This window comes from Balaenoptera ricei, chromosome 8 (assembly GCF_028023285.1).
Source record: "Balaenoptera ricei isolate mBalRic1 chromosome 8, mBalRic1.hap2, whole genome shotgun sequence".
Lineage (NCBI taxonomy): Eukaryota > Metazoa > Chordata > Mammalia > Artiodactyla > Balaenopteridae > Balaenoptera > Balaenoptera ricei.
Genome location: NC_082646.1, coordinates 62,060,068 through 62,075,789, shown reverse-complemented (window position 1 = coordinate 62,075,789; position 15,722 = coordinate 62,060,068). Strand labels below are relative to the sequence as shown.

Here is a 15,722-nt window from a genome sequence, read left to right as displayed (position 1 = left end):
TAGGCTCACAGAATCCTATCTTTCCAAATGTAGGATTTGTTTCAGAAGTAAAGAATCAATGATCATGATAGAAATTACAATCTTGTTTCATTATTGTTGTGATAATGTGTTTCATCTATAGGTCACTGAGAAAACAATTTGTGTTCCATTGTCATCTGTCTGCTTTAAATTCCCTATGTGGGTATCAATTAAACAAAATGTAATCTTGGCTTAAGACATATGAAAATGATCTATTTCATATACATTATATATGTTGTAGAACATTAACATTGCTTGATAATTTTGACATTATATCTAAAAACACAGCAGAGGAAAGAAGCAATTTTTTAAAAAACTGGAGTCTATGTTGTATATATGTGACATGGCTCTGTGTGAAACCAGTTTTAAAGAAAATGGGCAAGAGCTACTTATTAAGTTACCTGTAATCATTCCGATCATCAGCTTTTATTCCAGGCCAGTCTCTCTTCAGATATTGACTAGCCAACTTCTGGATACCCTGTTAAAAAAATACATATACAATATAATAAAATATAAATTATAAAATAAGTATTGTGCTATAAAGGAAGCTCTTTTCCTTAAAATACATTACTTAGCAAATCCCATCTTTCCATATATAAATTTAATTCAGAAGTAAAGAACCAATGATAAATGGTAGAACACCATAACTTGTTTCATTATTTTCAAAGTCTTCTCTTGTCCTCATTTTTAGGAAAAAGGTGAGTATAAAGATGAGAAAATTGAAACTTAATTGAAATGCTTCCCACTTCACCAATCTATGTGACCAGCCATAAAAACAAACTACCCCGGTGTATCACAAGGAACACAGCTGTCCACCTCCACAGAGCTCTGATTACTCAGCTTGACATCTCAATTTTCCATCATTCCTCTGCTGCGGCATATACTGCATTTCTGAATCCCAGCAGTCAAACTCATATACCAGGAAAGACTACAACACATTCAATTTGGAGCAGACAGATAAACACTGGCTTGTAAAATTAATGGACAAACCTTGGTGCTATTCCATACTAGTAATTTTCAAGACAGACTTTAAGAGTTGTTTTCTTTTTAAATGATACCATGGCACAAATCACTTAAAATGAAAAAATTAGTTTCACAAAGAAATACTCACTTACTGTTATCCATACAAACATGTACCTGGACAAAACAGAGTATCCATAATAGGTACAGGATTTTATTGGCAAGAAAGGTTAAACTACTCACTCTGAATATAGAGCATACTACTTTTAGAAGGAAACATATGTGGTTCCCTAACACTGTAACAGGGTCCAATGTAATGGATCAGAAATCATTAACTTTGGGATATTCATCTCTATACATGCAACTTTAAAAAGAACAAATAAAACGCTGAGATGAAGAACAATAACATTAATTGACTGCCTACTTTAAGCAGAAGCTGCCCAAGTAAAATCAGTGGTGCATTCTATACATGGTACCTTTCTACTAAGGTCTGCTGCCAAATCAATTTGGCTTAATTAAATCCATCGTTGAATGTTTCTGTTTACCATTATTTCAATGAGCCCAAAGGGTAGCAGGAACTACAGAGAAGCTCCTTTGAATCTCGAGTTCCTTTTGAATTTGGCAATAGTTTGGTTTCACTATTTTCAGGTCCTATGTATTCTGAAAACTCATAAATAACTCCATATCCACAATACTTCCACTTACATACCTTGCACTTTGGGGAATACAATTACTAAGTCTTCCCTGAATACGTACAGAATTTTTTTTCACTTCTGTACCTTGTTCACACCGTTCTTTATTTGTATGAAATCTCTTCCAACTACTCCCATTCCTACCAGCTGAGTTCTTGCTGCCCCTCCTTTAAACTGATTTTTAAATTTCCGAACACAAAATATTCAAAAGTATATAAAGAAAAATGTGGAAAGTTTAAATGCCTAAGTGTTTGGTTTCATTTCATTAAAAGAGAATAGTTTATCATTCTTTCTGCATTTATTAGCTTGAATTCTTTTTTAAAGAACTATCCCTCCTGGACTGTTCGGGTATGCTGAGGTACAGTTCTTAGAGGAAAGGCAAGATAAATACTTGACTGTCCAGTTTTGGTCCAAAAGTGAACAATGAATTTTTAAAGTAACATTATGAACTCACATATTTTGAATAATGGATGTGTTTCAATCTATTGCAGTCACAATTCTCTTGATGCTCCAAATGCTACATCTGTGGTCAGTGGGAGTTGCTCCAAGTTGGCTCCCATATCATGACCCCAATAGACTTTAATAATTTCTTTGTTTTTTTTTTTACAGTTCCTATTCCAGATCTTCAGTAAGCTAGTTTTCCAAGGAATTCTGATTACTTTCAGAGAGAAACCATATTTAGAGACCACAATCTAGGTACTTCCTTATCCTTTTGGTCTTACTTTGTATCTTTCTCTAAGAGGGCTTTCCTAATCACTGTATACAAAGTAGCTCACCCTTCACTCAGTTGCTCTCTCTCACATCAGCCTACTGTATTCATAATCCTTATACATTGTTACCGTCTGGTTCAAATATGCTTTGCCTATTTGCTGACTATAAGCTCCATCAGGTACCGATCTTGTCTTTTTTCTTTCTTTCTTTTTTTTTAATCACTATGTCTCCAGGCTATAGCAAAGAGCCTAGTATATAGTTGCTACCAATAATGTTCCCTGATTGCATGAATAAATGCCACCTATGTTACTCCATTTCTAATGTATAATGCTCAAACTCCTTTTGTGTTTTTGCCATTCTGAGTTAGAAATGTTTAGATCAAAATTTCTCTGGTTCCCTAATTTTCATATACTCAAATAAAAAAACATATATCAGATTTCTAAGATTATGACCAGATGGTTTTTATACAATAAATAAATAAGTTCCTTAGTAAAATTATAGTCAAATTTGACCATCTCCATTACTGAAAGGGAACATATGTGTAGATACTCTGAAGCAATGAAAAAAGTTTATTCCATATTTAGAAGGCAGTACATATTAATTTTTATGAAGATTCAAGTAAGTTAAGATCCCTGAATTCAAAGAACTCATAATATGTAGACAGGAATAAGAAGCATACAGCATAAAATGGGAGGCAACGGATGGGTTGCTGCCAAATAAGTGGCAATATGTGATACAAGTACCCAGAGGAGGAAAAGATCATCTGATATTTTCTTAACAAATTTACATCTCAATAATATGATAGTGACTTTTTCAGTTTAATAACTGCTAAAGTGGTTGCAGAACAATTTTTACAGAACATGGGATATGATAGGAGCCTCAGATTATGAGAAGGACTAAGAGGGCAGAATGACAGCACTGTAAATTTATATAAAACAAATGAACTTACTAACAAGCATCTCAACACACTTATTTCTCTTAATTCTGTTGGTCCCTGTTATAACTACAGAGAAATTGGACGCTTAGAACATACAAAATTTACTTAAAGTCACAGTTAAGTTTGAATTAGAATCTAGTTAAGTTTGAATTAGAATCCCTAGTTATCATTCTAAATCTTTGCCCACAAAATCACTGTAGATTTTATATAATTCTTTAAAATTTTTTTGAAATTACTTCAACTTGTTATTTTTGTGCATTATAAGTTACAACAGCAATTTCTAGAGCTCTAAACCACAATGTTGAACTGTACTAAACTGAATGGAGTGCTTCAGAGATGAGATGAGGGATTCATGAAATAGACAAACAGTGAGATCTTTAGATGAAAGACTTTATTCAAGTTAGTTCAGAGAGACAGGAATCATGGCTTCTGTGTGCTCCATGCAGCTGTTCAAGATCTAATCTGCATGGATGCTCAAGAAATACTCCATGGCCCTTATAAGAAAGGTCCTAAATAACATTTCATGCTTCTGAAAGCATTCTATACCTAATTGGTTTACCTTTTACATTATGCTTAAAGCTACATCTTATGAATAAAAGGTTTACTTGTATAGAAAATAAAATCTACCACAAGTAATTGGCTAAGGAAGATAAACCCGGTAAAAATTACCGGAGGTAATTTTTTTTTAAATGGTTTTTTTTTTTTTTAAATCACTTCCCCGGCCCACAACATTACTTTACATTACATTACTCTTTAAAACTGATGCATTAGATATAATATTTATATTTACATAAGTATCACTAATATATAATGTTGATTTGATTTCTAATACAGTTTACTCTGGAGCAGTGGTTTCCATAAAAATATACTATCAATATACTCTTTGCAACATCCAATAATATCCCATTCCAACTTTAAAAAAAGCCATCAGTGTTTGATGTAAGACTTGCTTTGTTTCACCTCTCAATAACACTTGCTATATTGCTCTAACAAGTGAAGCAACACAAAGAAAGACACTGTTCAATAGACACTGGGAAATGGACTGATGGCTTAACCTTTTGCCCATTTACCTCAGAAAGCTGAGCAGAAGTGTGCCCCATGGATCTCACACAGGTTATTCTGTATCCATTTTTCCCTGCTAACATACAGAGAAACTAATATTTAAATTTTATAAGGATATGACATCAGATGGCACTTCAAAATTATAGGAAGCCACGTTACATAATATACTATACCTTTTTGTCATGAAATTCCCAACATTATGTAAATGACTTTTAAAAATTAAAGTCCACTGCATAAGTTGGATACTTCTCAAACTGATGTAAATTATACAATGATTATAAATTATACAATGTCTTAACTATTCTAAAATTGCTTTAATAGTAATAGAGAACTTCACATCCCCCCCTTAAGCAAAGTTTTGAAATATTTTTCATTGTCTTGTACAGCATATAATTGAAGTTAGGTAAAAAAAATCAATATATTACTTTAAATTACATAATAAACTGTCTTTACTTACTTTTCTATTCATTTCATGATAAAATGAGGTATTAATCTCATGTTACATATTAAACATGTATTTAGATATTTTTAGACTTTTCCTTTTATCAGAAATAAAGATTAATTTTGTTTAAATTTAATTATGTAAGAAAAAAACAAGTTCTAATGACATATTAAATGACCTATTTGATTTGAGGACGAAACAGAATAAAAAAGAGATGAAATTTAACACTCATTCATGATAAAAACTCTCAAGAAACTCGTAGCAGAAGGAAACTTCCTTAACCTAATAAAGGGTATATACAAAAAGCCTACAGTTAATGGGACTTCCCTGGTGGTCCAGTGGTTAAGTATCTGCCTTCCAGTGCAGGGGATGCAGGTTCAATCCCTGGAGGGGGAACTAAGATCCCACACGCTGCGGGGCAACTGAGCCCGCGTGCTCTGGAACTGATGTGCCACCACTAGAGACCCCGTGTGCCGCAACTACTGAGCCCGAGTGCTCTGGAGCCTGCCTGCCACTAAGGAGAAGTCCGTAAGCCACAACAAAGAGCCCGCACGCCACAACAAAAGATCTCGCGTGCTGCAAATAAGACCCGATGCAGCCAAATAAATTAATTAATTAAAAAAATAATAAATGATTACATTAAAAAAAAAAGCCTAGAGTTAACATACTTCTAATGGAAAGTGAATGCTTTCCCCCTAAGACTGGGAATAAGGCAAGGATGTCCTCTCTCACCAGTCCTTTACAACATTGTATTTATAGTCCCACTTAGTACAAAAAGGCAAGAAAAAGAAGTAAAAGGCATACAAATTGGAGAGGAAGAAATAAAACTACTTCCATTCACAGATGACATGATTGTCTATGTAAAAAACCCCAAAGAATCTACAAAAAAAAAAACAAAACAAAAACAAAACCAAAAAACCCTCCTGGAACTAATAATTAAGTTTAGCAAGGTTGCAAGATACAAGGTCAACATATAAAACTCAATTGTTCTCCTATGCACCTGTAATGAACAACTGGAATTTGAAACTTTAAAAAAAAATTAGGATAGCATTGGGGGGAAAATGAAATACTCAGGTATAAATCTAACAAAATATTAATATGTGTCACAACTGTACGTGGAAAACTCCAAAACACTGATGAAAAAAATCCAAGAAATCCTCATGTTAATGGATTAGAAGAGTTCACATTGTTAAGATGTCAACTATTCTGAATTTCATCTATACATTCATTGCAATTCAAATCAAAATTCCAGAAAGCTTTTTTGTAGATATCAAAAGACTGATTTTAAAATGTATATGGAACGGTAAACGTACTAAAATAGCCAAAATAATTCTGAAAAACAAGAACAAACTCAGAGAACTCACATTATGAGTTCAAGGCTAATTACTATACTATAATGTTACAGTGTAGTACTAGCAAAAGAATGGACACATAGCTCAATGGAACAGAAGAGAGCCCCAAAATAGATCCATACAAATATAGTAAATTGATTTTTCACAAAGCACAAAGGCAGTTAGATGGAGAAAGGATAGTCTATATCAATAAATGGTGCAGGAACAATTGGATAACCATATGCCAAAAAATGAACATTAACACTTATAACTTACACAAAAATTAATTCAAAACAGTTCATAGACTTAAATGTAAAGTACATAAGTACAAAACATGCAGGAGAACACAAAAGAAAATCTCTTTGACCTCTGACAAAGAGTTTCTGCATACAACACCAAAAGCAAGATACATGAAGGAAAAAATGATAAGCTGAACTTTATTAGAATTAAATTCTTTCCTTTAGGAAGGACACTGTTAAGAGAATGAAGAAAAAAAAAAAAAAACAAGCTGCAGACTAGGAAAAACACACACATATCACATATCTGATAAAGGACTTGTATCCAGAATATATACAGAGCTCTTAAAACTCAACAGTAAAGAGAAAACCAACGCAAATTTTAAAATGAGCAAAAGATCTGAACACACACTTCATCAAGAAGATGTAAGGATGGCAAATAAGCATATGAAAAATGCTGAACATCACTTGTCATTATGGAAATGCAGATTAAAACAACAATGAGATACCACTACATACCTATTAGAATAGCTCTTTGAGCTATTCCAAAAAAATACTACACTATCAAATGTTAGTGAGAATGCAGAGCCACAGGACACGCCTGTGCTGGTGGAAATGTAAAATGGTACAACCACTCTGGAAAACAATTTGGAAATTTCTTACAAAATTAAACATAGACTTCCCATATGACTCAGCAATAGCACTCCTAAGTATTTAACCAACTGATGTAAAAACTTATGTCCACACAAAATCCTGCACACAAATGTTTCTAGCAGCTTTATTCATGAAAGTGGAAGCAGCCAAGATGTCCCTCAATAGGTGAACAGTTAAATAAAATATGGTACATCATTAGAACAGAGTACTATTCAGTAATAAAAGCTATTAATTTACACAAGTTTTTTTTTTTTTTTTTTGCCCATGCCCCACGGCAGGCAGGATCTTAGTTCCCCAACCAGGGATTGAACCCACACCCCCTGCAGTGGAAGTGAAGAGTCTTAACCACTGAACCACCAGGGAAGTCCTGGATAAATCTTAAATTCATTTTGCCAAGTGGAAAAGAGCCAAATCAAAGAGTTATGTACCTTGTGAAATAAAAGAAAATATTTATGTGTTGGTTTCTGTTCCTGGCACAGAGCTCATAAAACTTCAGTAAATAGAGGTGCTAGGAGAATTTTGTTCTAGCATTTAGTCTTTGACCCCAGTTCATGACACAGAGTTCCTAAGTCCCAATTATTTTCCTGGGTGATAGCAGTGTCTTTTGTTCTAATGAGGTGACTCTTTTGGTGGGCTCCTGGATGAGGGCTGGTCACCAGAAAGACCAAGCCATATTCTTGGAATTTCTAGCCCTGTTTCTTAATCTCCAGAGAGGAGAAAGGGGCTAGACATGGAGTTAATAATTGATCACACCCACATGATGAAGCCTCCATAAAAACCCCAGTAGTATGGGGTACAGAGAGCTTCCAGGTTGGTGAACATGTAGAGGTGGTGGGAGAGTGGCACACCCAGAGAAGGCATGGAAGCCCTACACCCCTTCCTACATACCTGTCCTATGCATCTCTTCCATCTGGCTGTTTCTGAGTTATATCCCCACTTAGAAGACTATTGCAGGAGAGGATTCTGGGAAGATGGCAAAGTAGAAAGCACCAGGATTCTGTTTCCCAACACAGACAACAGATCCAATGACAGAATCTGTCTCACATAACTATTTTGGAACTCTGAAGTCTTCTTCAAGGTTGTAACTTCCAGAGAAAGGCTTGGCTGTTAAACAAAGTTAATTTCAACCAATTTCTGCACTTGGCTCAGCAGCAGTTACCCCCCACCTCCCAGCCCAGTGGCAGGCAGCCATGAACTTGTTCCTGTAGCAGCCTGCATGCAGCTTGCAGGAGACACTGTGGGCAATAGGGGCCCGCCCTCCAAATATCAGGGATCTGTGCTCTGATCACTGATTGCTGCTTCTGATCAAGGATGTGGAGACACAAAGGTGCAGACACAGAGGTAGATGGCCATTGTTGAACCCCTATTCCCCAATGAAGAAAAGTGAACAAAGGCTAAGGAACCTTTGGGCCACCAACAAGTGGACCAACATATGCACTGTGGGAGTCCTAGAAGGAGAATTGAGAAAGGGACAGTGAAATTATACAAATAATGGTCAAAAACTTCCCCAATTTGACAAAAGACAAGAATATAAACAGCCAAGAAGCACAAAAAATTCTAAGTAGGATGAACTCAGAGACCCACACTGAGACACATTATAATCAATCTGTCAAAAGCTAAAGACAAAAAGAGAATCCTGAAAGCAGCAAGAGAAAAGCAAATAGCCATATACAAGGTATCTTCAATAAGATTATCAGCAGAGTTTTCAACAGAAATGTAGGAGGGCAGAAAACACTGGGTCCATATATTCAAAGTGCTAAAAGAAAAAAAACTGTCAATTGAAAAATACTATATGCAGCAAAACTGTCCTTCAAAAGTGAGGGAGATATTAAAATATTCTCAGATAAACAAAAGCTGAGGGAGTTCCTGACTACTAGACCTGCCCTGTAAGAAATGCTCAAGGGAATCCCAAAGGTGAAATGAAAGGACACTAGACAGTAACTTGAAGCAGTATGAAGAAATAAAGATCTCACTAATGGTAAATATATGGGCAACTATAAAAGCTAGTATTATTGTAACAGTGGTCTGTAACTCCACTTTCTGTTTTCTACTTGGTTTAAGAGACTATACATTTCTTTAAAAAATTGTTAGTCTAAAAGCTAGTGTTATTGTAACTTTGTTTTGTAACTCCACATATTGTTTTTTATACAATATGAAACTAATATATCAAAAAAATTTTAGTTTATGTTTTTGGATACATAATATAAAAAAACATAATTCTGTCCTATCAATAAATGAAAAGGTTAGGGATGAAGCTGTAAAGGAGCAGAGTTTTTGTGATGCTTCTGAAATTAAGCTGGTGTAAATTCAAATTAGAGTTTTACAATTTTAGAATGTTAAATATAACCACAAAGAATATACGCAAAAGGAAGAAGAAAATTAAAACGTTCCACTATGAAAACTCAACTAAACACAAAAGAGACAATAATGCAAAATGACAAAGAAGTCAGTACATCCTTACTTTAAATGTAAATAGATTAAAGTCTCCAATCGAAAGACAGAGAGATTGGCAGAATAGATTAAAAATCATAATCCAACTATATGCTGTCTACAAGAGACTCTTTAGATCCAAAGAAGACTATTGCAGCAGTATTCTGGCAGAGATGATGAGGGTTTGAACTGTGGTGGAGACACTGGAGATAGAGAGAACCAGACTGATTTATAAAGGTATCTGGCAGGGAAAAACTGACATGATTGGTAATGGTCTAGCTATGGAAGAGATAAGAAGGGAGGAGACAACAAAGATGACCCTTTGGATTTTGGCTTTATACAAATGGACAGATGATGGTATGTCCCTCAGGGATGAATACACTGGTAGGCTATTTAATTGCAGAAAGGGTTGTTGGATTATAATACAAATGATGCTAGGTTTAGCAGAAGTATAAGAGGAGAAGGCACTATCTCTCCTAAAGTGAGAGATGTCAGGAAAACCTGTGTAAACTTAAGTACACTGGAACTGGATCTGAAAGAGCAAATAGGAATTTGAGCAACTGAGAAAGGAAGAGGGCGTTCCAGGGTTTGGCATAACTTAGGTGAAAAAAATTTGTGATGAAAAAATAGTAGGGAAAATGTGGGAGAAGGGTTGGTGGGGTAAATTTTTCACTTCTAAGCATCCAACTTGTTCTTTGAAGCTTACACTTACACTTATATAGTGAATTCTTCTTTAGCGCTCAGGAATTAACTACTCTCAAAGAAGTTTTCTATGAAGTTATTCTCGTTCTTTAAGAAAAACCCTCCAATGTCTTTCTTTTACTCAATTCAGAGTAAAAGCACCGTTACTACCATTGAGCTTAAAATAGAATCATAAAAACACATTTAAAAAGATGTTTCCTTGGAGAGTTATGTCCTAATAATAATTGGAATAAGTTAATTTACTGTGCTTACACAAAACTCACAGTGTTTCCCTTAATATACAAAAGAGGTATAAAAGTTATCTGACTGAAATATTCTTAGTTCTCCACTGAATGTTGCTATTACGACAGTTTAATAAGAGAAAGTATGTGCAAAAATCCTGTTGGACTTAAACAGAGAGAACATGTTAAATGTCCAGTTTATATAATGCTGTTGCCAATAGGAGTGTATAACTTGGAAGTTTGTTTAGTAAAAGGTATCTTCCTTTTAGGAGGCAAAAGGCCAAATCTACCTGATGTTAAATGCCAGTTATTTAATAATTTTCAAGTTCACTTCAACCATTTCCCCCTGCTCCAGATAGTCTTGTTTATGCCTATAGAGTTCTTCCATTTATTCCCAAAGCAATTTATATGCAAGCTTTAATCAAGAGAAAACCCTACTGACTAAAAGGCTTACCTCTCCCCTATTTCAATAGTTTTTACTTCATCTTCCATTTTTCAGTAGATTGTTTAACCACGAAATGATGGTTATACTTTTATGAATGTTTTTTCTTTCCCCCACATTTTGAGAATTTTTCTTTTCACATTGCTGGAAGCTTTCAGTAAGAAAAACAATAGTTTTTACTGTGTGTTACAGTCATCTTCCAATAAAGATTAATATTATCTGTTGTCAAAAAACAAATTTGGGGGATTTATTTTATAATATTTAAAACATTAACTGGAAAACAAATGATGACACAGATTTTTAGAGCAAAATATACTAATTTTGGCTTATTTAGAATATTAAAGAGTCACTAGACATCATTAAAATTGTGTTCTTATTCCATTTTTAAAATTAAAGTTAGGGGCTTCACTGGTGACGCAGTGGTTGGGAGTCTGCCTGCCAATGCAGGGGACACGGGTTCGAGCCCTGGTCTGGGAGGATCCCGCATGCCACGGAGCGGCTGGGCCCGTGAGCCACAATTACTGAGCCTGCGCGTCTGGAGCCTGTGCTCTGCAACAGGAGAGGCCGCGATGGTGAGAGGCCCGCGCACCGCGATGAAGAGTGGTCCCCACTTGCCGCAACTAGAGAAAGCCCTCGCACAGAGACGAAGACTCAACACAGTCATAAACAAATAAATAAAAGAATGTGAATTTCTTAAAAAAAAAAAAAAAATTAAAGTTAGATTTCAAGGCTTGGATTAGCTGATATCTATTTGTAAGCTTCTGACTGAAGGGTTTTATTGAGAGGAAAAACAACCTAGTTGCTGTTGTTTTAAACAATAAGAGAAGTGTTATATTCGTCAGCATGATTGAACTGTCCACTTGATCTCAAAGACAGCTGTAAAAGCAGTTCCTTTTTCAAGCAGAAACTGGAATGTAGCAAATCAGCAAGCAAATAATTTCATGAGCTGGATCCTTAGTTATCTTAAAATAGAGGGGGGCATTCCAGAAGAAACAGACAAAATGTGACTGAACATTCAAGGCAAATGAGAGCCATTCTTCCTCATTTCTCTTGTTGAATGGAAAACATAACTAGTCATTAGAGTTAATATTTGAGTACTTACTATTTGCACTCAACTAACATTTAAAGCCACCACCTTATGCAGTAGATGCAATGGAAGTTTTAAAAGGCTAAGTAATTTATATAAGATCACGTAGCTAGTTAAGCCTGGGTTCAAAACCAGGTCTTCTTTCAAAGTTTAAAACACTTTCTGAGCACTCAACTCACTCTGATATAACCACAGACTATCTCAAACCACTATATATTTTGGCTGAGGGATGTCTGTAAGTTCTTTAAAGGACAGGGCTATAAAAATCTAGCACAGTTCAGTCTTTGCTCAGTAAATAAATGCTGAACCAAATCATTAACCAGTTTGGTGAACAAATAAACACATACATTTTAAAATTAATAGAGTTTTTTTTTAAGAGCAATTTTTAGGTTTACAGAAAAACTGAGCAAAAAGTAGAGTTCCCATATACTCCCCTGCTCCATAAGACTGTCCTAATATTAACATCTTGCATTAGTGTAATACATGCGTTACAACTGATGAAACAATATATTGACACATTATTAACTGAAGGCCACCGTTTACATTAGGATTCACCGTTTGTGTTGTACAGCTCTATGAGTTTTGACAGATGCACAATGTTATGTATCCACCATTGCATTATAATAATAATAATTTCACTGCTTTAAAACTACCCTGTGCGCCACCTATTCATCTTCCCTTCATCCTCCTCCCTCCCAACCTCTGGCAAACACCAATCTTCTTACCATCTCTATAGTTTTGCCTTTTCCAGAATGTCATATATTTGGAATCATATAGCATTGTAGCCTTTTCAGATCAGCTTCTTCCAGTTTACAAGATGCATTTAAGTGTCTGCTATGTCTTTTGGTGGCTTGATAGCTCAGTTCCTTTTATCACTGACTTCTATTCCATTGTCTAGATATACCACAAGTTGTTTATACATTCACCTATTAAAGGACATCTTATTTGCTACCAAGTTTTGGCAATTATGAACAAAGCTGCTACAGACATTGATGTACAGGTTTTTGTCTGAACTTAAGTTATGAACACATTTGGGCAAATATCAAGATGTGCAACTACTTGATTATGTGATAAGACTGTGCTTAGCTTCCAAAAGTGGCTATACCATTTTCCATTCCCACTAGCAATGGGAATCCATTGCTCCACATCCTAGACAGCATTTGGTGTTGTCATTATTTTGGATTTTAGTCAAACAGGTATGTAGTGGTATCTCACTGACAATTCCCTAATGACATATGATGTTGAACATCTTTCATATGCTTATTTGCCATCTGTGTATCTTTTCTGTTGAAGTGTCTGTTCAGGTCTTTGACCTACTTTTTTTTTTTTTTTAAATTTACTTTTGGCTGTGTTGAGTCTTCGTTGCTGCGTGAGGGTTTTCTCTAGTTGTGGCGAGCAGGGGCTACTCTTTGTTGCGGTGCACAGGCTTCTCTTGATGCGGAGCACGGGCTCTAGGCATGCAGACTTCAGTAGTTGTGGCACGTGGGCTCAATAGTTGTGGCTCGCAGGCTCTAGAGCACAAGCTCAGTAGTTGTGGCTCACGGGCTTAGCTGCTCCACAGCATGTGGGATCTTCCCGGACCAGGGCTCGAACCCGTGTCCCGTGCATTGGCAGGCGGATTCTTAACCACTGTGCCACCAGGGAAGTCCCTGACCTTTTTAATTGGGTCATTTATTTATTTATTGTTGAGTTTTAAGATGTATTTGTATAATTTGGATTCAAGTCCTTTATCAGATACATGTTTTGCACATACTTTCTTTCAGTCTGTCTTTTCATTCTCTTAACAGCGTCTTTCTCAGAGAAGATGTTTTTAATTTAACATCTATATCTTTAACACTGAGTTTTCATTAACTAAGGTTAAGGCATCTTTAGTCTTTAGGAATCAGATTAGTGAAAAAGGAAAAAACTAAGGCTCCAATGTTAGTTCTGACAATGGATTAAGTATGAAAATACGCACAGGTGGTATTTCACTCTAAAGCAGTGTAACTGACTGTGAAGAATTATACATAATCTAACTTTGAACAATAAACATAGAACTCTGAATTGAACTCTTCATAAAATGAGAAAGTTTTAGGCAAATCATTGTTTCATAATTTAGCTGTTTTGAAAGTTTCAGTCACCATCATGCTCTCTTAAAATATGGATAATCTATAATGGTATCTCATTTCTACAAAAATAATTTTTCATCCCTAATGCTTCTAACAATACCAGTAAAGAATAATTTTCACAAATTCAATTAATAAATCTTTGTTACAAAGCAACATGTTATCTTCTGTTTTTTAAATGATCCTTTATCAAGCGAAGGGTTTATTACAGTTATGTACAAAGTGCTATTAAGTAACAGAGAGCAAAAACCACTGGACAGATTTGAGAGAGGCGACAAGCAGAGCCAGGGAAAAGTTTCACAGAAAAAGTCATGTTTGAGCTGGGCCTTGAAGGAGGAAGTATAAAGGACTTCCCAGTGACCAAGGAGAGGGGAAAAGATACGCATAAAAAAAATGTGTCAAGTATAAAAATCGGAAGAAACTGGGGAGTCAGATAATACTGAGTTTAAATCCTGGTTTCATTACTCTCTAGTAGTACAATGCTAAACAAGTCACATCTCCTCTCTAACAGTTAATTTCCTTATTTGTAAAATGGAGGTAAATTCATGACTTACAGGGCATGTAAAGTTTAAGTAAAGCTATTTTAATAAGCATTCAATAAGTGTTAAATTACCCATTGAAATTTAAAGGAGAGAGCAATAATCAGATCTTTATTTTAGAATGATGATCATGGTGCTGATGTGGAAGATTCATTATAAAGAGAAAGAGAAAGCAGGGTGATCCAATTAGGAAGTTATTGTATGTTCTAAGCAGTGGAAAGAGAAAAGAACAAGAGATGCTCCAAAGCAAAACTACGGCCTGGGAACTAACCACATGTTGAAGGGGGAAGAAATTGAAATCAAGATTGATTATCATTAAGAATTTCTTAATACTGATCATAAATTTAAAAATCTAAAAGCTACTCTACCCATTAGGTATGATACAAATACTGTATGATTCCACTTAAATGAGGTAGATTCACACAGACAGAAAATAAAATGGTGGTTTTCAGGAGCTGGAGGGAGGAGGGAATGGACACTTGTTGTTTAATGGATATAGAGCTTTAGTTTTTACAAGATGAAAAAATTCTGGAGACTGTACAACAATGTACACTTAACACTACTGAACTGTATATTTAAAAATGGTTAAGATGACAAGTTTTATGTGTATTTTAACACAGTGAAAAATAACTGTAAAAAAATTTTTTTAATAGAAAAACGTCACACACAAATTAAGGAGAGAGTCTGAGCTTTTCTTTCCATAAAGCACGAGTTCAGTCTTTCATACAATTTCATGTATGGCAGGTACTAAAGTCTCTTCCAACATAGTTGCCTCCTCCAATCAAGGATAGCAACACATCTCTCTCTCTCTCTCTCTCTCTCTCTCTCTCTCTCTCACACACACACACACACACACACACACAAATATATAAAGGGAAGGCAGAAGTTTGATAAGAGGTATGTTAAAGGGAAGTTCTGTTTGTTAATTTAAAAATGGAAGAAAAACATAGGCTGAGAGAAGGAGCCAGTGTTAAAAAGAGGGATTGAAAACCAGGAGAAAACGGCTAACAGTTATAAAAATAAGGTTAACATACCTGGAAAGGGTTAGGGTCAAGATGAAAGGTTGATTAGAAAGATGAACACTCTTTCAAACAAGGAAGGGAGGATAACAAGTATCCAGATAAACTTAAAAGGAGAGGAAGGTAACAAAATT

At 35.2% G+C, this 15,722-nt stretch overlaps 1 protein-coding gene across 3 annotated transcripts in view; it reads right to left on the bottom strand.

Moving 5' to 3' along the window:
- FCHSD2 (FCH and double SH3 domains 2) overlaps window positions 1-15,722 on the bottom strand; it is a 309,032-nt gene that overhangs the window by 175,058 nt on the left and 118,252 nt on the right. For all 3 annotated transcript variants that reach the window (XM_059930853.1, XM_059930854.1, XM_059930852.1), the window contains exon 4: window positions 420-496. In XM_059930853.1, coding sequence (XP_059786836.1) covers window positions 420-496 — 77 coding nt within the window. The remainder of the gene's footprint in view (window positions 1-419; window positions 497-15,722) is intronic.